Consider the following 25,903-nt stretch of genomic DNA (forward strand, 5'->3'; position numbering starts at 1 on the left):
GCATCGACGCTGCGTCCACGCTCCTAAACTGGAGAGCGCCAAGGGATGTTGCTGGGCCAGGAACGGGCGAGCTCTCAGTGCTAATTCATTAGCAAGCTCCTTGGCATTCTTTGGCCAGGACCAACAAATACATGGCCAGCAGGTCCTGGAACAGGTCCAGGAGTTTGCATGGGCGAGACCTCATTTCCTCTGGACAGTTTTGAAGGTGCCTCGGCAGAGGGACACCCGCATCCCCGTGGGCACGTGGGAGACGGGAGGCTGCTTGGCACTATCGCAGCTGAGGACATCTGTGCAGGAGAAGCATCGGCACAGAAGATCCTTAGAGATGTGCACGTCTGAAAACGGCACACAAATGGCAAGCTAAACTGCAGCTGGGGTGGATATTGAGAATCACGATTTGAGGCTGAAGCACCAAAACTGAGAATGACACTCCTAAGCCCTCTGGGACCCTAGTCCATGCTCTCACCCTGCTGCAGGAGAGAGCAGGCAGGAGGGGAGGGAGATCTTTCTTCTATGTGATGGCATAAAGTGCTTAAATTGTCAAGTCTTGGGCAACATTTCCCAACACAGCAAGCAAAAGGTTACTCTTTCCTTATAGCGCAGAAAAATCTTAAGGATCAAGAGTTCAAAGAAAGGTTTGGTCTAAGGATCTGAGCTAAGGACTGAAAATCTGGCCCCAACTCCCCTAGGCTCCCAGGAAAATTACTTTGCCTTGCTACACACGCTGTTTTATTTGGACTCACTCTCATCTCTGTGAGAATATTCTCCTCTCATCCCAACTTATTAAAGCAAAATAATTTCAAAGTAATTCATGGTATCAAAAATTAATCCCATGCTGAGTGGTATTATGATTGCTGGAGCAAGCAGTAATTCCTGTCCAGCATCCCTCTCTACATACAGATCAAAGCCAGCATTACAGTCAAACACATCCTCGGCTGAGAAAGGCAGCTCCACTGCTGCTGTTCCCAACTGAGCAAAAAGTTGAGCTCGCCCCATTGGATCATCTTTGGATTTTATGTGCCCTGGAGCAGGGATAGAGATAATCTTCAGCAGCTGTAGGTTGCTGTGGGGTTGATCGAGAACCGTGAGGGCGAAGGAGGACAGAGAGGTGAGCAGAAACTCCAGCTGGGGTGAGGAAGGCTTCAGCACATGGCTTCCCACAGGAGCACTGCAAATGCTGTTTTTCAGCCTCCCTCTACTTCCCAGAGCTGCAAAGCAGTGAGCTGAAGCCCGAGGCTGCGCTCAAAAAGCAGCTGATCATCAGAGACTTCATGGAGCCAAGTTTCCAGGCAGGCCAACATGCAAAGAGCACTATCAAAGAGGGAGGTTCTTCATCAGCGTAGCTTTGTTCTGCATGCTACAAATTGCAAATTGCGGGAGGCCGTTGGGCTTGTCTCAGACAGCAGCGGCGAGTCTGGCTCAGTCCAGTTCGCTGGGACTGATCTAATCAGCCCCGTCCCTGGTTGACTCCAGTAGCTCCTTGAGAAACAGACGCCAAGACATCAGAGGCGGTGGGTGGCCTTGGGCTTAATGATCCGGAGTTTGTTCTGGTGGGCCGCTGGTTTGCTGTCCTATTTCAGCAGGCTATGAGCGAGCAGATGAAGGTGTTCTGCTGCTGGTCCCATGCAGAAAAACATGTATGAAAGCTGATGGCTCTTGCTCCTTGTAAGCCTGCAAGCATGGAGTAGAGTTATCAAGTCACATACCAGCTTTTTGACTTCCCTGATATGCCCTGCATGAGCAACACTGTTTTGCTTTTGGGACCAACAGCAGGGACAGAGCTTACGCTTCGTTGAAGATTGTGGCTGTGGGACAGAGCCACCTGACTAGAGTTGATTTCCAGGACACCTCCTTGCTGTCAATGTCACCTTGCAGAGGATTCAGCTGAACTGTTGTAGAAAACCAACCGGATTTCTGCATCACCGCTGGTCTGTTGGCTGGGAAATCAAGGCCATGTGCCTTCAAAGATGCAATCAAGCCAAAATCTGATAACCCGTCACAGAACATTTGGGTTGGCAGACCCAACAGCAGTTGTGACAGAGCTTGATAGTCTCCTTCCAAACATGACCGAGCAAAGTCGCATTCCAAGCCACTCTGACAACAGACCCACCTTAGCTGATTATGGGCGAAGTGCATTAATAATAAATTCGGGGCTGCAGCCAAGAGGCCTAGATCAGCTCCATGCAGAGGACCAGTGCGCTCCCACAGAAGACCTCCAGCCAGGATGCCTGGAGTTTCCTTTACCCCTGGGGAAATAATATTCCCAAGCACGACGGGGCTGACACAGAGCACTGGGTAACAGAAACATAAGGACGGACTAGGTCAAGGTGTAGGGACAGGATCACCTTTTGGGGAGGCACTACTGGAGATGGGGCTGGTGGAAATGCACCTGGTTTCCCTCCGTGATTCCATAAGGCAGGAGCACTGCGGGCAGCAGCCAGGGCATCTTCCAGGAGTGGGGAAACACACCCACCTGGTGGATATCTCACCAAGCCGGTGAGAAATAGTGAATTTTACTGCTCGCAGACCATACCCTCCCAGAGGCAAGGGCTGGTGCCTCCGGTGCCTGAGGAGTTGTGGTGGCCTGACGCCATCTCGCCGGTCCCGCTGAGCGGGGCCCGTGGCCAGGCTGTCTTGGGAGGTGACTTTTGTCAAAGAGCCCGTTCCTCATTACACAGTACCCAAAGCTCCTCTAGGTGAACGGTATGCACTAGTAATACAGTTTCAAACCCACGCGGCAGCGATGGCAACGGGGTGAGAATCGCACCGCCTGAGCCGTTGCCTTTTTTAAGCCTTTGGGTATCGTTAGAGCTGATCTTTCAGTCACTTTTTCAACTGCTGTAAATGGTCACAGCCAAGGAGTGTCACAGCCAAGGAGTTCCCCAGCCCAGTTACACGCCATGGAGGGAGAAAAAGCTTCTTTTTTAAATTTGCTTTAAATCTGCTTAAGCAGCCTTCGGTGCTGCCAGGTGTTACAGCGGAGGAGATGGTGAGACGCGTTGCTGTAGAAGAGGCCAGACCTTGCCTCCGTACAGCCAGCACAGCCAGCCCAGAGCTGTCCTCTCCCACCGGGCTGCGGGCACCACCCAGGGGACGTCACGGGTGAACCCGGGGGTCACTTTCTGCCTCAGATTCAAATTGTTTACAGGATAATATTATTTGTGTCCAAGGAAACGTAAGAGCATCTCAGTGCAAGATGGTTTGAGATGTTAAATCTGCTTGTGAATATAATCACAAGTGACCCGGGCTGGAAATGCCTGATTTGAGGGGTTTTTTTACAGCCAATAGACAATGAGCAAAACAACATTTCTGGGTTGTTCAGAACTTTTTTTATGTTTGTATCAAAACGGTGCAAGCAGCAGCGTTCTAATGTGGGACTCTCTCACGCCAGGTCTGCTCACCTCAGCCCAATGGGCCCCTTCTTGCAAGCTTTTACTGCCTGCAATGGGAAAGCAGGTCTTCGCTCTTTAAAATAATAGGAAAACACAGAAAAAAGCCTTGCTTTTGTCCCTGACCCTGTGTGATCAGGTCTTCTGTAACCTTCAAGCAGTCCTGGGAACAGTCCCGTCAGCTCCTGCTCAGACAGCCACGGCAGCATTTTTTATGTCTCCGTTGTGGCAGCTGAGGGGAAAAAAACACTGATTGGATTCCACCGGCATGAGAAGATTAATCGTCTGCCTGGATTTCCAACCAGCCTCTTCCACCCTGGGTAAAGCCTTGGCATTAATATTTAAAATTCTTCTGACCTCCCTCTGTTTTAATTAGCAAGCGGAAAACTCCCTGGCCTGCGCCAAGGAAAAAAAAAAGGTCCTTAAGATCAAAGTGGGCTCTAATTCACATTTCTGCTTGCCACGTTCAAAGGAGCCGGTTGGTGAAACGAGCGTCGTATTTGGTGGAGATGGAAGGACATAATCCATCGGCTGCAAAAGGTGGGTGCTGTGTCCCGAGTGAAGCGATCCCATTTCAACGTGGCTAAAGGCAAGAGGGAGCACTGCGTCATTTTGCCAGTACATCCACAACGGCAATATTAAGCTCCTTATGGGGGAAAAAATATCCTTGCCTCAAATATTACTGTAAATGTATCTATAGGATAAATAAAACTTTCAGGATCTTCTACCAAATAAGAAAACCCATGAAACTGTGTAGCTCAAGGGAAAGTGTTGAACTCTTCCATTGTATCCTCAAAGGAGTGGGAGAAAACACATTTGTTTTGTAAACGGAGGCAACTTGTGAAAGTGAGACCCACCCCCAAACTGAGTCACCTGCAAGTACCCCCAGTGCTAGATTCATCGGGATGCAGACAAGGGTTGAAGCCAGGGAAATGCCAGTCTCCTTGGTGAAGGGCTCACTGCTTAGAAACACAAATCTGGAAATGGAAACTTCCAGACCAGGATTTAGGCACAAAGCTATGGCCACCAAAATGACTTCGCTGGTCCCAACTGTATTTTGCTACGTACCACCCTCCGCCTGGTCCTATGTTTCTGCCGCGTCACGGCAAGGATTCATTACCCTGATGCTGACGTAGAGAGCCTGGGCCCTGCCTCCACCCCATGTTGAAAGTAGTGGTGGAAAAAAAATCCTAAACCAAGTAAAAGCTCAGTTTAAGCATCACTGATGTTCTTGTTCTCTGACAGGTCCTTTTGTGCCTTGTCAGTGCACACCCACCCCAGGACCACTTGTCCAGAAATATTTTCCTCTGGCAGAGTTGGAAATTGAAGCATTTTCACACAAGCTGTCCTGAATTTTTAACTCACCAGGCATAGGGCTGAGCTCAGACCACAGCAGACCTCTCTGCCTGGGATGTCACCAAGCATCTGGAACAAACCCCTTCCCACATCCTCAAATGCAAAAAGCACAGTGGCCTGGGCAAAAGGAAAGGAAACTCAAAGGAGAGGGGGAACAACTCAACAAGTTTTCTGAAAATTATTTTTGAGCCTTACTGACAGTTCTCAGAAATGTCCCATCTAAGATGGCTGGGGTAAAAGGGTCCCAGGTCTGCTATGGGAGGTGTGGGAAGCTACTAGGAGAACAGGTTGTCCATATTATGGAAGGCATCTTGGTTCTCACTGTGGTTGAGAAACGATGAGGAACGTGGAGTTTCTTGACCACACAACAGAAACCCGTATTTTGTCAGAGCAGCCTTGCTGGAGAGATGTCACCGGCAGAAGGCAGAGCTTCTGAGATTGTCCTGGAGACCCAGGTGTGAGACAATACAAGGAAGCTCAAGCTTTCACCTTCAGCAGTGAAATCACTCCATCTACACCGAAGCAGTTCTGATGTTTTACTCATCTTCCTCATGAACTGAGACGGCATTAGCTATAAAAACTAAAAATGTGCCGTTGTAGGCACTCTTTGTTTTTATTACTAGCTTTCTAAAAGATCAAAATTTCTGTATGCCTTCATGCACTCCCTGGTGGAAGTATCTACCACACACGAACCCAGCAAATCTGCACTAATCTCAGCCTTGTACTAGATTTAAAATGATTCTGTAACAAAAAAAAAAATCCTCTCCTTTAGTGGATGTCAGTGGCAGATGTCAGCACCTTCATCATCACCTCCAACAAGGACTGGGAATAAGCAATGAAGGTCTGCAACAGGAGCAATCTCATGCAGCCTGAAAATCAGCTGAAAGACGGCAGGCAAAGGATATTAACAAGTATCCATCATAAAAGATAAAAGAACGACCGCAACCTTCGCGTTGGGATTTTGCACATGTATCTTAGCCACGGCCAGAACGCCTTGGATTGGGAGGGGAAAACTCTAGATCCCGACTGCTGCATTCTGCTGCTCCTTAAGGAGCTCTGCCGACCAAAACCCAAGCAAAAGCCGGGGCGCACGGGGGAACACCCCTGCCTGACTGCTCCCTCGGGCAGGAGCGGCACTCCCCGGGTGCCCAGGGAAGGAGCGGCTCTGGAGAAGCAAGAGGAGGCACCCAAGGGCCCTAAACGGAGCTTGTAGGACAGAAGGGAGGACAGGGGACAGCTGACACTGGGCTGGGTAGAGGTGCGGGAGGGACGAAGTAAGAGGAACTGGGGCAAGAGGCTGGGATCTGACCCGGGGAGCACGGGGGTCTGGGTGCAAGATGGGGACGACAGCCACAGAGAGAGAGATGCACAGTAAGGGCTGTACGGCAAGAGCAGTAAGGGGTGGCAATGAACTCTCCAGAAGGGCTCTGCATGCAAACAACCTCAAGGGAAGGTGAAAAAATTGCCTACCACAGGCACATTTGCTCCTGGGAGCCACAGATGAGGCAGCAGCTCTCGGTACACCCTCCTGAGATGCCTGCAGGGAGCTGAGCACCGTGTCCCTGCAGAGCCTCCCTAAGGACACCCAAACCTCTAGCAAGGAACGGTGGTGTTTCAGGCTGACCCACCACTTCCCACCACAGAACGGTTTGGGTTGGAAGGGACCTTAAAGATCACCTAGTCCAACCCCCTGCCATGGGCAGGGACACCTTCCACTAGACCAGGTTGCTCAAAGCCCCATCCAACCTGGCCTTGAAGAAGCCAACAACCTCTCCGGAGCAAGTCTCCCCCTGCATTCCTCTTTGCAAAATCAACTTGTTTTGCAAGAAGTTTGACATGATCAGATACCCATCGTGATCAAAAAAATAAATAGCCATGCCACATCAGGTGGTAGGAAACGCTGCCGTTTCAGTCGCATGAGGCCCAACCGTCCGGCCACGTGGCGGGCAGAGCTGGAGGCGTGCAGCTTTTCACTGCCTTCATAACGGGCTACCTGGCTTTCTCTGTTCAAAACAGAAAAATTAAATAACGTCAACCCATATTGCATAATCACCCGTGGAAGCGCAGAGCTGAAGTTGTGAGCTCAACTGCTCTGGCATCACCTCTTCATTTACACTGCGTTAGGACTTCACTTTGTAACAAGTATGCACAATTTAAATGCTCAGTCACATTCCTGGTGTCCCTTCAACACCAAGTATTACTTCACTTATGACTCTGGATGGCTTATTAGCAACAACATAGACAAAAAGCCACTTTTTCAAGCAGCAACTGTTTATTATTGGGAAAAACATTAGGGCTTTATTTTTTTTCTCTTACATATACTTGATTTGAATAAAAATAATTTAAAAATTTTTAATTTCTTTTTATATTACATGAAAATAACTCAAAACAAGGACTGTGAATTTTGGAAGCAAGAAAACATAGGCAAAACTGTTGTTTAGCTGCTGAGATGTAGTACTTGGATTTGTTTTAACTCAAATAGAGAAACAATCACAATTGTCATTCCAGTGAAGAAAATTAATCCATCTATAAAATATCTTTAAGTTTGAGAATGGTATATAGTTACACTAGAAAGTATTCATAATATAGCGTGTGAGCTCTAAGATATTACCTAAAATATATAACTTCTCAGACTTTACAAGGTCAAATATTTTAGACCATATTCCAGTGGAAAAACACTACAAACCTATTACAATCCTTTTAAAGTTCTTGTTGAATTAACTTTTATTTCCTTTTGAGGAATTTTAGTATAATATTTCAAGCAATAAAATATTGCATACAAACTAGCTTGCAGAACTTTATTCACACTAACTTGGACGACCACTGTTTTAAAGGATGAAGCACCTTTAGTAACAGTGATAAAGCATCCCTGTTACAGTAGCTGATGAAGAAGCAGATTTTGTGCACAGATTGGTACAATTTTCATGACATTTCTATAAATCTGATAAAAATTACTGCATATTCAGTAATAAGAAATTAAACTAATGGGAATTAAAATATGCTTAAGGCTGGGGTAGGATTACGGTGTTACAAGACAAGGATTCTATTAATTAATCCAATTCATGTCATCTGACAAAGACTTTGATAAAACACTGATTTCTTCTTTTTTCTTTTTAAAATACATGCAACCTATTGCAGTTTCCATTTCCTGGCTTACCTCGTCTCTTTTCAGTTGAATGTGAATATAGTTCATCTTTTCATTAAGTTCTAGGGTAACAAACACCATTCAGCAACATCTGAATGGATTCTAATAAAAAACTAAAAGCCCCCAAAAGCAAAAAAAGCAATTAGCATGTCAAGGTCTCGCTTTAGAACACAAACTATTATCTGCGGAAGTACGCAGGGTAAAAATGAGACGGAATTTGCGTAGGTAGTTATTTGCATTGAGTACCATATTAAATTTAATGCAACTGTCCCAGTCGTGGCTGGCTGATGGACTGACGGAAAACCACTCTTCACTGAGTACAAGGAAAAAATACTATTAATACGATTGTCAAAACTGTTCTCTTGTAACGGTCTAACCTCAGGGGTCAGTTCTCTTTTAAAGGACGCTGGAAATGCTGGCTGGCGTCGCAGCTTGACAAACAACCCGCTGCCATCTAAAGCGACAATGTCAAGCCCTTTAAAAATAAACATTTAATTTCAGTGTATTTTGGGGGACTTTTGTTTTGTTTTGTTCTTGGCTTTTTTATTTTTGTAACTGTCTGCTGTTTCCAGCACCATCTCAGAGGCTGGAACGTTTCATTCCTTCCTCTGCCGGTTTTGTCATTTTCCACTTGGCAGATACTGACCACCACACCCCGCTGCTCCTCACCGCGCAGCACTCGCTGGTACTGCCTTATTTTCCTTGTCTGTTATCCGTATCGTCAGTGGGATTTACAGCCCCGGAATGTGACTTCTGAATTAATACGCATTTTCTTTTCCGAAGGAATGCCTTGTTTTGCAACCATGGCTGTGTAAAAATACTGTAATTTTAAATAATGAGCGGGCGGTGGCTCTTTTGAGATAAATCAGTGACGCAATTTAGAAAGCCAAGGAGGCATTTTCACCCGACTGCAATAGTTTTAAGATCAGGTAACATTTCGGACCTAAACTATGCCATTTGTCTTCCTTTGTAAATTAAGAATTACTTTTAGTTTTACCAAGAAATATTCTACTGGTATGAACTACAGAATTTTTGAAATTATTATGCATATTTATGTTTTACCTCTCTTCTCTAAATATATTACTCATCTGTTTAATTCTTTCAGGAACCTACTGTACTGTCAGCCAACTACAGTAATCCAGAAGTATTTTCTGTGTATGGAAGGGGCTTAATCACAAAGCCACACCTTCTTGCAAAGCTTCAGTATTTTTGATTGGTAAAAAGCATTTCCCATTGAAATAATACTGAAGTGGAGCCCAAGCCCTCCTCCATATATACAACTGTTAAGTTAATTAACTTTTCAGGACAAAACGCTGATCACATTCAATGACAAGATATACTATCGTTTTCAAGACAGCTCCAGCGGTAGCTCTGGTGGCACAACCGTGTATCTTGGGTCAAGCTTAGGTGTGAAATCCTTGAAGTTCTTAGACGCTTCAGTACCAAATACATCTAAAACTTTCCTGTTCATGAGAGCAAACCTGAAAAAGAAGAGACATTAGAGAGTGAACAGATTATTCATTTACTTTTGGAAAAAAAAATGTTAAAAATTATATTTTTAAAAGGATTAAATTTATTTATAAAATTATTAAAGTTATTTCACTTCGTAAAAGACTATCCAAATCTTTGAAATACTTCAGGCTTCAGCCTGCACTGTTTAGAGACTACAAGTTTTTCATCCTGGGCAATAAAGATTTAATAAAAAAAAATAAATTGACAAATCTGATTAATAGTGCTTTGTGTAAATACACTTTATATAACACAACGTGTGGAAAAGGGAAAAGGAGAGAGTCCCCTTCTACTTTTAACTTCACAAAAAAAGTAAACCCAAAATATACCACTCTAACATACTACTCTTCTTTCTCACCCCAGCCTCGCAAACTCTGGCCATGCCTGCCCAAGTGTGGATAACAATTTTATGGGTGTTACAATCTATTTCCATCTCTTTAGTCTTCACAAGTGTTGAGTGAAAGACCTATGAAACATCAAAAGAATCCGCCTCTATGGAGAGAGTGTCAAAATTACTATTACAGAGATTTACTTCAGATAAAAAAACCCGAGCAGAATAGAATTTCTTCTCCCTCCTCTCTTTCAACTAAAGCAATCTTGGGATTAGCACAAGAGGGAAAAATGCAGCCAAAATTGGACATCTGCACTGACATCATCCCCCGTATTGTGTTTGTACGGCCTCAGAGGCTGCCTGCAGACTGCCTCCAGGCATCCCAAGGAAAGCTTCCCACTACGTCTAGCAACGTTTTCAGTCACCTCGTGTCCAGCTAAGGGTGTGCTGTGCCATGGGGAGCGTAGGTTCAACACGCTACAGGGACCGGCCTCTGATTTCACTTCTGTTTTTATAGTCTGGAGAGCCCACTGTCACGACAAGCGTTACCTTTTGTAATCCCATTCATACAGTGACCTACATCAAGATTTTGGATGCCTTGTTTCTGTCACGCACTACATCAGTATAACAGTGTACACTTCACTGAATTGTATTTTTATAAATCAGTTGCGGCAAAGTCTATTTTAAATGGTAAGCATTTTAGATCCCCGCAGCAAATAAGAGAAAAAATATCCAGTAAGATATTACAGTGTAAATTTATGGTTATAATCAGTGAAAATTTTTCATTAGTTTTCCAAGAAAAAGAATTCCTTTCCTAAGCGAAATAGATGTCCTGCAAAAAACTATTGAATCTTCAAAGTATTCTTAGGAAATACTCTGACATTCCTAATAATGCTTTTAACCATGTTGTTGATCTCTGTACATACAGATTTCTTCAACTCCTGTAGTTGTTTACCAGATTCTTCGTATTCCACTGAAATCTCAAAGCATTCCACCCTCCAAGTGAACTAAAGATAAAAAAGCCTTCAAGTAAACCACCCATCTGCTCCACAGTCTTAACTAGATTTAAGTCTTTACTCCTGTCATTAGACTAAACCTAGGAGTGTCGCTTCAGCAGCAAAGGACTTCAAGTGGACTGGAAACCATTTGAAAAGCAAAGTAAATACTCAGGAAATTAGCCCATACGTACTCTACGGCTCTGCTGTTGAAAGCAAATGACATAGAAAGTTGAATGTGATCAATGACGTGTTTAGACAAGCCATAACATAGCCCTGATTACATACCTGCCCTTTGTTAGTCGTAAAAGAAATTTCCAGTATGAAGGTCTCAGGTTCTGAACTTCCATGACAGCCTGCAAGGAGAGTATTCTGTCAGAGCCAGCTGACAGCGTCAGGCAAAAGCTTCACCTGCTACATTACGTTGTATGTAATCAAAATCAGTGAAAGGATAGTTATGGAAATATATATTATTTTTTAATTTTTTTTTTTTAAATCTTCTCTTGACTCATGGACCAAAAGCAGCTGTGATCACCTGCCAAGGTCCAGTACTGTCAGTAGACAAACCACTCACAGCTGAATTTGATGCTCTATATAACCACCACCAGCCCAGACTGATATTCCCAGAAGACTATCTTTCAAAAGTGGTGGCAATTAACTTCGATCTCATTGCAGAGAAAGCAACCATAATCCTTATTATTCCTACATACATGGTTTTGCACTCGTGGATGCCAAATTTACCTGCTATTCTATCCCTCACTCACTCTGCATTTTGCCATCTACCATTTCTTGTAGTCAGTCATCTTTATATTTCTTGTTACATATCTTAAATGATGTTATATAACCAAAATCCTTGTCTTCTCTCTATTCCATTACTTTACCAGGTCACTTAGGAATATAGAGAGTAACGAACATCTCAGCACAGATCCCTTTGCTAATTTCTCCCTCCTTCCTCCCTCCTAAACCCAGTAATTTCTTTCCAGTCTTGGGCTCCTTTTCCAACTAGTTATTAAGTAATGAAAAAATCCCTTCCTCTTTTTCTCATATTAACTTTATTTCTGTTAGCCTCATACAATGGCCCTTGCCAATAGTATTTTGGAGATTTCAGTGCTGCAGACCTTCAGGCACATCCCAGGCACTAAAATATCAGTTCACTTTTATACTAGAATGAAAGATATTCCCACATATATGGGAGCAATGAGGAGGAGGAGTGGAACTGTCCTGTTAAGCACGAGACAGCAAAAGACCGCTTTAGGGTCATTTTATATTCTTTTTATTGAGGGGTACAAAAAATACATATAGTTATGGAGGTCTGGAAAACATTCAGTGGGATGTTTCAGCAGCAGGTCTAGAAATGGAGAGATGTAGTGGAATAGTAATTTGGGTACCAATGAAAAGGAGCTTTTCTAGCTGACGCAGCCAATAAAAGGACTGAGGGTGAAGGCATGTAATTGACTTGGAAAGTGCAAAAGATGACCACTACAGCTTGTTTCAAATATAAAACTTCAGATTTTCCTAATTTTTGCAGATGCTTTCAAATAAGCAGCTTTAGTTCAAGTTAGCTGAAAGTGAAAACTTCTAGTTGATTAAAGAAGCATAAAATATTACAATATATTGTTTGTATATGTTGAGAAACTGTTCATATGTTTATGAAAGCCCATACATTTATGTTCATCTTCTCGGGCCACGCATTTTGAGATCCCTTCCAAAGAATTCAATGCTTTGTATAATGTATTCAGCTATAAGCAGATGAGAAATTTGAGTCCTAGCAATGATCTTCCCACTGTGGCACTCAAAAGCAGGATGCAGGAGCCCTGATTCACAGCATCTTGCTGGAACCACTACATCACACTGTCTGTTCTCTATCACTGTAACCCTGTACTCTGCAATTCATTCAACATTTGACTTAAACTAGAAGAACTTCATATTCTGTTAGAAGACAACATACTTACTGCCTGAAAGCATATCGATGTAGAAATGGCATAGATGACGCTGTCTGCATGAGGAAAGTAGGGAACCTTCCCTGCTTCAATGCCCTTGAAGTATATAGTCTATAAAAATAAACAAGAAATCCTGAACGAAAGCAGATACTAGTAAAAGTACCTTTTAACTTTTTAATTTTACCTTTTCAAAGTAACATGTCAACATTACTAACTTATGCTCGTATATTGTTGTATATGTCCACAAACATGACACTGAGATAGCTTATAGAAGTTATCCAAGATCAATAGAATAGGAGGCTATTAATGTATAGAACAGGATCTAGCAACAGGTTGGGTGTTAAAAGGGTAGTATAGATCTTAAAGATAAAAAAGGGAAAGTTTGCTGTGTTAAATTCTTCATTTTAAAAAAGCAAAATAACAATGCAATAACTATTCCAACAAAGTGAATATTCGCTGTTCTTAAACAGCTTGAAATCACATACTTTTCTTTCTGAGAAAACATGTAAAGTTTATTTTCCTGAGCACAGCCTGACCTTCCAAAGCAGCACACGCCTCTTTGGTCAGTTACCCTTGGCTCGCATAAGATGATAAAAGTAGTAAAAAAAAAAAAAAAAAAAGAAAGAACACACAGCACTTTTCTTACTTCACTGCAGCCACAATGTCTCAAAGTCCAGAGAAAACCATCAGCAATACAAGATAATATTGGTTTTTTACAACTGGTGTTCTAAAAGTCAATATGGATAACTCAGATTTGCTTTTATATAACCAATATGTGAACTACCTTCAGAGCTTGATCTAGGATTACAAGGAGCAAGAATAAACAGAGTATCTTCCCTTTTTATGTTTAATTTTATGCTTTAAAAAAAAGTTCCTTCTTTTTATATTCTTTGAAATGAATTCTGCTCTAGTAATGGAGGTGGATAAATATCACTAGGGAACAAGGCCCTTGAGGTCTGCAGCAGAAAGCTTTGTGATTTGGGGATGATGCATAATAAGAGAATGCTCTCAATTTATTTCAGTGGTGCTGTGGGGGAAATAACCATGACTAAGTCCTGATTTTATGGAAAAATCACAGTAAAAAATCAAAAGCTGGTAGAGCAAAGTACATACAGTATACCCAAAACCTACAAACTTTTTTTTTTCATGGGCTCCTAATTTTAAAAGGTTCATAGAAATAATTCATGCCTGAAAAATAGTAATTAGAACAAAGTTCGTTGCAAGGCTGGGAATTCAATCAGTTGAATACTGACAAACAACTCCAGCTATAGACTAAAACCTAAGCTATTTTGAGTTATCTTAGATTGCTGAATGCCAAAATTAGGGAACAAAGGCAGGAAGTTAAGCTGTAGCTTTTGGCAATAAATCTGCAGTTAAGGACTAGGTCTGATTTACGTTTCTGGCAGAATAGACATTCTTGGAACTTTCAGATTTAAAAAATCTGCAAAAGCTACAAAGCAAAGGGCTATCAGATTAAAAAAATCCGTGGAGAATATACATGGAGACCAGTGGATAAAGGACTTTAAAAATGAGTCACAGAAAAGAAAATAAGAAAGAAATGAGACCACAGAATGGCACTGCCTCTTGGCACATACGTACTGAAACACATCACCACCACACAACTTTGTATTATACTGGAATTGTCTGACAAAGCCTGTGAAGTTCGTTTTCTTTTTTCTGCACTGGAAAAATAGATGAAATGAAGCACTCTGTTATGAGGGTAATATCTTACCTCTACTAATTTGGACACCAGATACATAGAGATAGTAGTACTTTTGTAAAACATCATAGAAATTCCTGCTAGACACCCTGTAACAATTAGAAAACAAAAGTACCGTTAAGATTGTGATTTATTGTTGCTCTTGCAGTATGTCAGCTCAACAGACACTGCATAACATTACGCTTTCTGTTGCTACAACAAAGTTCAGCGACGTTCCTGTGCTGCCCATCAAAATATGGTTTATGTCATTAAAAAACAGAGAGCTTTGAAAGCCCGAAATAAACCTGTAGTTCAGTGCTCAGTAGCACAGCATCAAATTTCCTCTCTCATCCCACAAGGAAGAGAGACCTCTCATGTCCCAATATGTGACAGATGCACAAACAGCAGGGAAGGGCCCGCACCACCACACAGATTTCATGGGAAAAGGGTCCTTCTTTGGATCGAGTGGAGCCCATCCTTTCACATGTGTATTCTGTCACGTATGGAAAAGTCAGTATTTGAACCTCACATCTCTAGAGTTGGAAACCAAAGGACAAGTTCACATCGGTGCATACAGTAGTATATTGTCTTTGAAGCTGACCATAAAAACCACACCATTTGATTGAATTTGCTGTACAATTTTAATTGCAACTCTTTATTTGAAGCTACTTGAAACACCACTGTCACTCTGACACAACCTCGATGTGCACAGTCCTATTTTCATCACAGAAGTCCGAAAAGGGAATGGGAGGAGAGACAAGAGAAACATTTGCAGAGTCCCAACAGAGGCAATATAAACTTCTTGTCATGGACTCACCAGCTACAAGCGCATGAAGCTCATCATCTAGGTTTCGTACCCAACGCAGGAAGCAACTAGTACCCTGTAGGTGAACAGAGAGCAGGATTAGCCCTAGTTACTTCTCCTTCATAACACACAGACTGGAGATATTCTTCTATAAACTAGTAATATAGCACACAATATGAATGAAGAGTGTAGTGTGATAACACCCATAATCCACAATACCTGAAACGTTTCAGTGTTTTAATTAAGTTTACCTCTACTGTTTCTTTCAAAATCAGAGAGCAGATCAACCTAATTTGAATACTAATCTAATTCCCAAGCTAATCTTAAATTCACATCATCTTCATTTGCTGTAGTTGTCTAGACTCTTTCCCACGATAAAGTCTGTTTTCAACTACACACCAAATACCTTGTGATTTTTCCATACATCCAATAAATTCTGGAACCAGGAAAACACATTAATCTAAAAAGTCAGAACTGCATATGATTAAAAGACACAGTGAAACGCATAATAACCTGTTTGTTGACACAGGCAACAATACACAGCTGTTCAGGCCAGAATGGATGTAATTGTGGCTTAGACTGCATTAAAATATATTTCATTTGGATGACTGCAGGTTACCAAATGATCCAGATTGTTCCACATCTGCCACATCCTCTGCGTTGTTTTTTCAACTGTTTTGGAAATCCATACTTTGTCTCCAAATTTCATCCCCGGTAAATTTCTGCTTGCTTCCAAATGGTTCAAGATCTGCTTAGTAAGGCCCAATCCAGTGGTGAGAGAACGTTATATAATTTAGTATGACAGCCCACTGATGTCTACTTTGAGATATGTGTCAGCCTCTTAATCCACCTAATGTGTGCTTTTCATGGAATTAAAGCATGATTTATGTTGGAAGGGACCTCTGGAGACCATCTGGTCTAGCCTGAAGCAGGCCTAATTAGAGCAGGTAGCTCAGGAACTTGTCCAGTTGAGTTCTGAGCATCTCCAAGGATGGAGACTACACAGCCTCACTGGGCAACCTGTTCCAATATTTGGCCACCTTTGCAGGAAAACGCATTTCCTTGTATTTCTTTGGAATCTCCTGTATTTCTGCTTGTAACCACTGCCTTTCATCCTATCACTGCACATCTCCAAGAGGTGTAGGTAGCAATAAAATCCCCCCTGAGCCTTTTTTCTCCAGCTTAAAACCCAGTTCTCCCAGCTTCTCCTCGCACATCCTATGACCCAGTCCTCGATCATCTTGGTGGCCCTCAGGTGAACCCACTCTTGAAAAAGACATTAAAATTAAAGGAAGAAATTAAGTCATATCTGTGTCCAAAAATGGACACAGTACCACAGATGTGATCTCACTAGCTACTTTACAGTGCACATTTTTAATAAATAAATTCCTTGAAAAGCAATTGATACACTGCAATTATGACGGTCAACCTTCCTACTCAAACTTGTAAACTAATTTTAAAAAAAGAAACCAGGTGACATGGCCAACTTATTTTCTGCAAAACCATGTTTGCTGACATTAATTAACAGTAAGGGGAACACAAAATATTAATAGTACAGCTACTACCATCCTACAATGGCATTTTGGACTGCTTTTAGGGACAAGACAGACTTTTTTTAAAAGCAGTCCATAATGCAATTCCTTTGGGTTCAAAATGCATCAAGGATTTCAATTTTTTTTGGCTGTGGTCCAATCTTTTGGAGTGACTAGAATCTCTGCTGCCCTACATGCTTATTTCAAACTGGAAGAAAAATATAATGCAACCCAAATCTGTGGAAGTTATGGAATACAAACAATAACAGAAAGTAGAATCATAGAATCATTTAGGTTGGAATAGACCTTTAAGATCATCGAGTCCAACCATTAACCCAGCACTGCCAAGTCCACCACTAAACCATGTCCCTAAGCACCACGTCTACCTCCAGGGGTGGTGGCTCAACCACTTCCCTGGGCAACCTCTTCCAATGCTTGACAACCCTTTCGGGGAAGAAATTTTTCCTAATATCCAATCTAAACCTCTCCTGGTACAACTTGAGGCCATTTCCTCTTGTCCTGTCGCCTGTTACTTGGGAGAAGAGACTGACCCCCACCTGGCTAAAACCTCCTTTCAGGCAGCTGTAGAGAGCGATAAGGTCTCCCCTCAGCCTCCTTTTCTCCAGGCTGAACAACCCCAGGTCCCTCAGCCGCTCCTCATCAGACTTGTGCTCCAGACCCTTCACCAGCTTCGTTGCCCTTCTCTGGACACGCTCCAGCACCTCCATGTCTTTCTTGTAGTGAGGGGCCCAAACCTGAACACAGTACTCGAGGTGCGGCCTCACCAGTGCCCAGCACATACTTAATAAACTGTAAATAAAGGTCAGAGTATCTGAAAAGGAGTATCTACAGAACTAAATTACACTTTGCAATTGGAGCTTTTAAAAGACATCAAAATCATTTCAGCTTTTGCACTCTAAATACTTTTTTCTCTAAAGGCTCCTTTCTTCAAGTTGGAGCAAAAATGTAATTTTCAAATAAACTGAATGAACAACCCATTTGCACTTTGCCATAAAAAATTTTAAACTCTGTAACCTTACAACTTCTTGAATTGCAGTCAGATTGAGAGACAAGTGAAATGCTGTTTTGCTTACAAATAACACTTGTTTTTTTTAATTTTCAGTAAGAAATATTTACCCTGAGTAATACAGAATTGTCTTAACTTTGCAGAGCTAGTAAAGTGGCAGTTGAAAAATGACATGTGTGATTAAGAATATAAAAGTGCAAAAGCCACTTCAGCACTGCACTATGCAATATATTGTCCCTCAGGGCATGTGCTTCATCACATTCTCTTTTGGCATACATAAACATAATTCGATTAATTCCAACAAAGATGTATGAACACGTTATCAGTTTGCAATCTGTCATATATAATGGTGTAGAAGGGTAGATTTCCAAGTGGTAAGTACAATGTCTCCTCAGCTGCACATGATAGAAGTTCTGCAATCTCCAGCTATTTAGTGTCAAGTAAGAATTCCAGATATTTGAGCCCCCAAAAAATCTGCAAATGGCTTCTCTCTGGCAACACTGTTGTTACTGCAGTCACTACTTGTGTCTACACTAAAATGTTTCTGTGTAACTGCAAGTCCCTTTGAAATCTGAATTCACTTTCTCTGAAGTATTCCCTATCTCCTGATCCTGATACCATGCTAGAAAATCCACCTGGTTTATTCAGAAATGATAGAAAAACCGCGCAGAATGGAAGACTAGTTTTCTATTTATAATTCGATTGCTGCGATACTATAGAATTTGTCGGTGACATGCTGTAGCAAACAGTATCAGCAGTACTAAGTGGCTAGACTTTTTAGCTCTCTGTGATATTCTGAAAGGTGAAATAAAAAACATGGCATTTGTAATTTCTGTATGTTATAAGCTTACTTTGTATATACTGACAAAAGATCCCAGAAAAGCTCCAAGCTGGAAATTTTCCTTGTTGTAGAAGAGGGAAAGTAGCCGGGATGGTTCTGTAAACAGATGCCGGAAGGTGGATGGAATGCGAAGGCAACATTGGATCAGGTAACCGATGCTAAACATCCTAACGAAGCCCTAGAGAAAAGAAAGAAACATTTTGTGGTAAGGAACCACAAATTCAGAAAAAGGAATAGCAAAAACATCTACAGAAGTACTTATTTTTGACATCAAGCAGTTTAAAACCCACTCTGCAGATACTATGCAAAATGCATACCCATCTTCAAACTCAAGACCAGGGTTTTTTTTTTTCCCTGATTCCCCTGTAAAATAGCAAAGGCAATAAAATCATAGACAATTGACTCTCCTTCAATTTCTATGAATATCTGAAAGGCCTCAAGGGACAAACTATTTCTCTTCCGCTCCAAAATTCTGTCCTTTGAAATAATCCTGATGACTTCACTTCCAGGTTACTGACCAGCTTTTAACCACAAATGGGTATATAGAGGAAAGCAATGCGGTGGAAAAAAAGAGCACTTCTAGACTCAAATGTCTGGAGAAAGCTCTAAAGGAGGAAAAAGTCCACAAAAAATAAATTTCAGAAAGTGTGAGAATTAGAAGTTGACCCCAGTGGCTTGGCACGTGCTCATGTACTTTCCCTCAACCAAACTGGAGGCTGAGTGATGCCTGCAGCAAGAGAAAGGGTGAAACTGGAAGGACGATTCTGTGCAGAGCTACTGAGAAAGGATAACATGGGTTCCAATAAATTTTTCTTACTACTCCACCTTGGATAGAGATCTGCTTTTTTATACCATGTCACAAAAACACACTGACTTTTTCTTTCCAAATTCTTCTCCCCAGTTTCTTATAACTTCTTCCAAAGCTTCCTATCATTATTCTTACCCTATGGCTGAACTTCTCTAATCATTCTGAATAAAATCCATCCATTTTTTGGTTGGAAGATGCCTCATCCGAAAACTATCTGTGCACTCACTATTGGCAAATAAGGCAGGCACCCAATGCTGTAGTTCATTTTTCAGAAGATATGCAGGGACACCGAGACAATTCCAGTTACAGGGACAACTGGCAGAGGGTTTGACTGAGCAACCTTTCAAACTCAGAAACTCAAAACATTTTTGTGTCCTACAGAACTTTATAATGCATCATAAAGCTCATAAAATTTTATTGTGGTTAAACATCCAGTAATAAACTCTTCCTGAAGCAATTACTCTCCCTGCTACTCAAGAAGTGGTTTATGAGAATCAAGTGGAAGAAAATATATTGTGTCATCCGATGAACCAGTAGCTATGAATGAAAAATTTCCACTACTTCATCTGCTGCTCTTAAAGGTATGTAAATTGTACGTACCAAAGATCTAACAACCCAGCGTTTTCTCATCGTGTAATGAAAACGCCTACTGAAAGGTATGAGAGGTAGGCAGAGATGTAAATGCACTGTGAATTTTGTGGAGTTAAGATGTCAAAATTAAGATGAGTGTGTATTTGCACCTGAAATTAAGTACCCTAGTGTGAACTACACAGCCCTCATATTCCAAAAAAATTGAGATGATTACGATACCAGGTACCATTATATAAAAAGAAAATCCTAAACCCAGCAGTTATGAACAAAGCCCAAAATAAGAGAACAAACAACAGTATGCTATGTTTGACATTTTCACTCAGCTGTAGGAAAGGTTACTCTGATGGGGTGAGGAACACTGCATTTGGAAACACTTAAATTCCAACTGGAAACACTCAAATATATCTGTGATTTTAATTTTATGAGTGGCCTACTTAGAAGTGCTGAACTGAAGGACTGAGGCTTAGTTTGGTGTGCACCAAACAGCAGTAAGTAGTGCACAAAATCTTTCTATTTAGCGCATTAAATCAACCAGATGAATCCATATCACACTTACAGATGTTTTTCAGAGTCACAGAAAGTGTTACATCTTATAATCAATGCAGAATATTGTAACTTTTCTCTTCCATAAAAAGACCTCAAATGATAACGGAGGTTGAAAACAGTGGAGTATACGCAGGACACTATAGCAAGGATAAGTGATCGAAGAAAACTCTGCTAAGAGCCATTTCTCCACAGTGATTTTGAGTTGGGACTCAGATCAGCCAGAAGTAGCAGCACAGTGAAACTACACATCTGCAAAACTCATTGAATAAACCTTTTTTTTTTTCTCCTTTGAAACAGATTTCTTAAAAAATTAATAATACCATCAAGACATTGGCTATAACTCAAATTCAGAAAAGCACGTGTGTGCACATAAACAGAGTTCAGTAACATACCAAAACTCAGTCAACCTGTGGCAACGTATTAGGAATTACTTAAAAAAAAAAAAATTTAAAATGAATTTGTTAAGATATCTAAAATTTGTTTGGGGTATACGGTTGCCCATGTTCTTTCAAGAGACAGAATGCAGAGATTACAATCATCAGAAAATAGTCTCATATTCTTTTTGGTCAGCCTAGTCATTAGGTAAATTGTGAGGGTCGTTTGGTGTCATCTGCAGCATCGGCAGAAAAAACAGACAACTGGACTACTACTGCTGGCTAATGGCTCCTCATTGTAACCAACTGGAATAACAAAAGAGGAAAAATATTGTTTGACTGCTTCTAGTAGCTCTTTCCAGACATTTACAAACCCAAAGTATTTTAAGTACTTCAAACTTGAAGGGAAGTCTGTTAAATCAGGTGGTATGTCATTACTAAATGTTACATAAAAGCTATCACGGATTATGTCAACTAGCTAATGTATATTTAAATGTGAAGCAGGAGAAAAAGAGCATACAGTGACAATTAAAGCACAAATAGGATAATAAGATGATGAGATGTTCAAGGGTAAGGGAAAATGTAGCATGGAGGGGAAACTTTGGCAATAAGCAGCTCATCAGATCATTATCAGATTTGAAAGCTCCCTTACAGATATGGAATTACAAAACCATGCTCAAATCATGTCAACTGACACTTATTACTGATCCGACTCCAGGAACAGCCATAGAGAGAACTGAAAATGCTCTAAGAATTTTGGATCTTTAAAAATCCAAATACATCAAAATAAAATTTTTCATTCATGTTTTAATTTTAAAGAGAGTCACAGAAAAGGCAGGAAATTCAAAGATCTGGCTGCCACTTCAGTGATATTTCCCTGATTATATTACTGTAGTCAAGAATAATTTATACTAAAATACTATACAAGACTGGTACAAGAATGAAGTCTAGTTCAAATGCACAACTAGTTTCTCTAAAGAGAGAACAGCCTTATAAAAATGTCTTTTTTTAATTCTTATTTTTAGTCAGGTCAAGACTTAGTTCAGCTCTATTATCAGTTGGGTTTTCTTCTCTGCTCATCCCCTTTCGAGGGTATACGAAATGTGAACAAAATGATGCTGAATAAACAACTGAAGAGGACAGAGACTCCTGAATATCCCCTTTTTGGTTTTCCTCTTCTTTTCATCATTAACACATCTTCCTACTCACCTAAAAAAGGACAGAGAGAGTAGCGTGGGGACGGTCTATTGTAATCTGAGGAACTCACAACCTGGAATCAGATTTGGGTCACTCCGTTAGAGTGATTGAACAAGACTAACTCCTATTTCTTGGTCACCCTTCTATTTTAAAGGCACTTCAAGCTCATTAGATTCTGTAATGGTCAGATCACCTCTCTCTTTACCCACTAAGTCTCACACACACAGTCATTCTTCCAGCAGATTATGACAGTTTTCCATGGAGAAGACGCATCCGTTCCATTATGAGTACTCTTAACAGAAATCCTTACTTGTTTGTTCTAACTGACCTTGTAAAATAAGACAGTGTTATGAGGGTACTTACAGATTTGACTGCTGAGCATGCAGCACAGAATACATAAGGATTTTGTGTGAGATTAATAAATAAACTCAGGAAGCAAGTCTGGACTAACAGTAGTTAAGAGCCAATTACTGTAAAATATGCCTAATGAAAGACAGCACTTCATGTGCAGCAGACTGAAGTTATAGCAAGGCACCCATGTAGAAAGATGCACACTAGGAGGTACTACCATCAGCAGAGATCTGGAAATGCAGCATATCAACCCATAAAATCACTTCTGCTTAACTTTAATCTTTGTTTTGAAAATAATCTTCATTACAGTCTTGGACATTGATTCCAAAGGCCAGACAGTGGTATCTCTGGGGAAAACACAGAGTGCTCTGCAAATGAAGGCACAGGGAATGTTTGCTCCCAGACAATGCTGACCAAACATGAGCACTCAGGAGACGGGAGACAAAGTGGGCCAGGAGGCACCAAACAGCAAACTTACTGGGCAAGGCACTGAACAAGCACAAAGCAAATGGCAAGTCTGTGTCCCCAAAGATGTTATGCCTTGAAGAAAAGAGCCCATGAACGAAGCATTAACTGGACCGAGACAGTGGTGAGACGTTATAAAACCGTAATTTTAATCTGGGTTCTGTTAAACGTATGTCGTACCTACAACAGAAAAGTGACATAACTATCCTGAACTATTTGTGAATGCTCTACTGCATATTCTCATCATAATTCACCAGAACATTGAAGCACCACCTCAAATCCTATCAACTCCAGGGCAACTTACATCCATGTTACACAGTGGTATGCTAATATACTGCAGCGTAAAAAGAGCGTTAATACAACACAAAATGTTGTTGTTAATAAACGTACATGAATAAATGTGCTGGATCTCTTCTGGTGCTAAATTTAAGCATAGCTCTCCTGGGATAACATTAACTGTATATAAGGTTTTAATTTAAAAATGTTATTTTTGAAAGTAATATATATCAAAAGCATCTGAAGATACTCAAATCCATTTTTGCTGCTCCACATATAAAAAGGGGTAAATTATTAAGTGACTGAGATCTTCTGGAGTCTTACCAACTCCCAAAACAGGCATAGCAGGTGGTACCACCTGTGCCAACCCAGCACCAGCCAAAACAAATCTCTACACAGCACTCCTCTGAAAAAAAAAAAAAAAAAAAAAAAAAGCGCTGATCACATCAATAACGAAGGATAAATCACGCCACCAGACATAAACAGCTCTTCCTGGGCACAGCAACTGTGACCAATCTCTCGTTACCCTGAGCCCTTAAAATAAATGAGCGGAGGAGCGAGCCCAGCGCCCGGCAGCAGCGTGCCAGACCCGCGCAGCTGCACGTGCACCGGGGCTCTGGCTCTGGCAACCGCTTGCCGAAGCAGCACATTCCAGGTGCTTTATTTCGGGTGGAGTCACAAGTGGGCTCAGCCGCGAAGCGCACCACATAGTTAAACAAGTTCCTTGCTCGCTAGTCCGTTTTTTTCCCACGCGTTTTATGTTATTCATTCACTACAGCTAATCTGAAAGACCAGAGAACTTTAACCCATCCGCCCTCCCCCATCCTAAATTGAGAAAATCTGTTTTCAGGCTTGTCGCATTTTCAATAGAGGAATGAGTAACAGGCTCCTTTCTCACTTCCTAAGCATATGCTTTTTCTGACTAAAGACTTTTACCCTGTCTTTGCCAGAGTTTGTCAATCTAACTTTTTCTGCACTTACTTTAATACAATATGAGATGCAATTATCTCCATAGTGTTTACAGCATCTATGCCTTGGGCCATGTTTGCACCTGCAAAAAGCACAACGAAACACATATTAACTCGTAGCTGTTTTCAGCGTCATCGACAGGAGACTTCATAAATTTTTCTTGCTTAAAAATACATAAAGTGCTATTTTCCCACCACTCAGTCTCCCCATTACCCATTGAAGGGCACTGTGAACTTTTATGATGCCATAAAAGGACAATAAAAACTAACAATAGTTGTACAGAAAGAAGTGTCTGCACACTTATTTGGACCCAACCTCTTGCCATGCTACGCATTAAATACAAAATTAAAGAACAGGGAGAAGTGATGTGACCCTTCCCGGTTTGCCTCTGCTCCATGGTTCCGGAAGCGTATTTGACCAAGCGTCCGTTATCTGTGTCCTTACATCTTTCACACCACTGTAAGGTTCACTGGAGGATAACGCAGAACATACAAATGCACAGAGATACCGTGTGAGACTTCTCTCAATTACAAGCCTTTCACTTCTGGGCTATTTCTTCTACTGTGTAGATTTTTTATGTAGCTCTTACTTTGGACTGATAATTTGACCTTGAGCATTTAAAAGAGACTGGCTTGGGATGGTGGGACGTGTGGATTGTAAAGTTGTTAGCCCTGCATTATGTAGAATTAAAAGAAGTAATATCATACCAGGTCTGAACATTATATTTTGCTATAGCCAGGTATTTAAGTTTTAATGCAAAATAAATTACACAATTTATATACTGTGTCAAATATCTTGGAAGTTTTGAATCATGTGCTATAAAGTCTAATGGCCATAAATCATCTGTGAGGTCAGTTTATGTAGCAAAAATTGTAATGAGAATGTGATCAAGTTACAGATATTTAGACTCAATTGTACTGAAAAGAACCATATGGAAGAGAAACCTGTGAGAGCATTAGGACTGAAAACTGAAAGTTTTCTGAATGTCTGAGTCGGGAGTTTCAAAACCTTAAAGGAAAAATGCTCTTCTCCACCCATATTCCCTTGATCCTTGTATTTAATGAACAGTGGAAGAGCTATGAACTCTCTCTAGCAAACTGAATAAGAGGTATTTAAGACAAAATAGGTATAAGCAACTCAGCTAAAAGAATCTGCATATGGCTGGAGCTGTCTTCTCCTTGTAGGTCTTCTGTTGTCTAATACAGTCGTGCCTGAAAAGCCACTGCTGACTTCCCTCGCAATTTTCAATTAAAAACCACAGCAAACCATACGAATTCGCCATGTGATGTAGGCCACTTCATGGTTGTTCATTATCTGAGCAAGTAAGATAAGCCACTACTTTGAGAACACAATGCACTTGGAAGACTTGTTCCTCTCCTGCATGTCAGCAGGTGAAGATCTGGTCATAAAACTGCTCCTGGTGAGGTCAATGGAAGTGAAGATTCATAGGTGTGGTATGAACAGACCCCTAGTCCCTTTCTTATTCCATCTTCCCTGTAAATGAATGACTCCTTGTGGTACCCAACGTGCCTGAAGTGGACAAATCAAGCACAGCAGAAGCACATCATCTGAACATATTAGACTGAAAAGCTACCTGATGTAATTTCTTTACGCTCATACTGAAGGACAATAAATTGGATCCTGTAGACTGGGAGGGAACCTATCTTACCTAATTTCAGATGTCTAGATCTGACCTCGGGCAAAACAGTTTTAGACTCACTCTTTGCTTTGCAATATCCTATTTCCTGACAGCAGAG

General features: G+C 41.3%; 1 protein-coding gene across 1 annotated transcript in view; it reads right to left on the bottom strand.

Annotated features, from left to right (window-relative positions):
* Positions 1 to 6,998: 6,998 nt before the first annotated feature.
* The window catches only part of TMEM135 (transmembrane protein 135), a 180,695-nt gene continuing 161,790 nt past the window's right edge, over positions 6,999 to 25,903 (bottom strand). Inside the window, exons 9-15 of the mRNA XM_030042887.2 lie at positions 24,159 to 24,228; positions 18,580 to 18,747; positions 15,182 to 15,245; positions 14,398 to 14,474; positions 12,678 to 12,776; positions 11,014 to 11,081; positions 6,999 to 9,371 (exon numbers count right to left, since the gene is read on the bottom strand). Of these exons, the coding sequence (XP_029898747.1) occupies positions 9,239 to 9,371; positions 11,014 to 11,081; positions 12,678 to 12,776; positions 14,398 to 14,474; positions 15,182 to 15,245; positions 18,580 to 18,747; positions 24,159 to 24,228 (679 nt within the window). The 3' untranslated portion in view covers positions 6,999 to 9,238. The remainder of the gene's footprint in view (positions 9,372 to 11,013; positions 11,082 to 12,677; positions 12,777 to 14,397; positions 14,475 to 15,181; positions 15,246 to 18,579; positions 18,748 to 24,158; positions 24,229 to 25,903) is intronic.

The sequence above is a fragment of the Aquila chrysaetos genome, chromosome 19 (assembly GCF_900496995.4).
Source record: "Aquila chrysaetos chrysaetos chromosome 19, bAquChr1.4, whole genome shotgun sequence".
Taxonomy (NCBI): Eukaryota; Metazoa; Chordata; class Aves; order Accipitriformes; family Accipitridae; genus Aquila; species Aquila chrysaetos.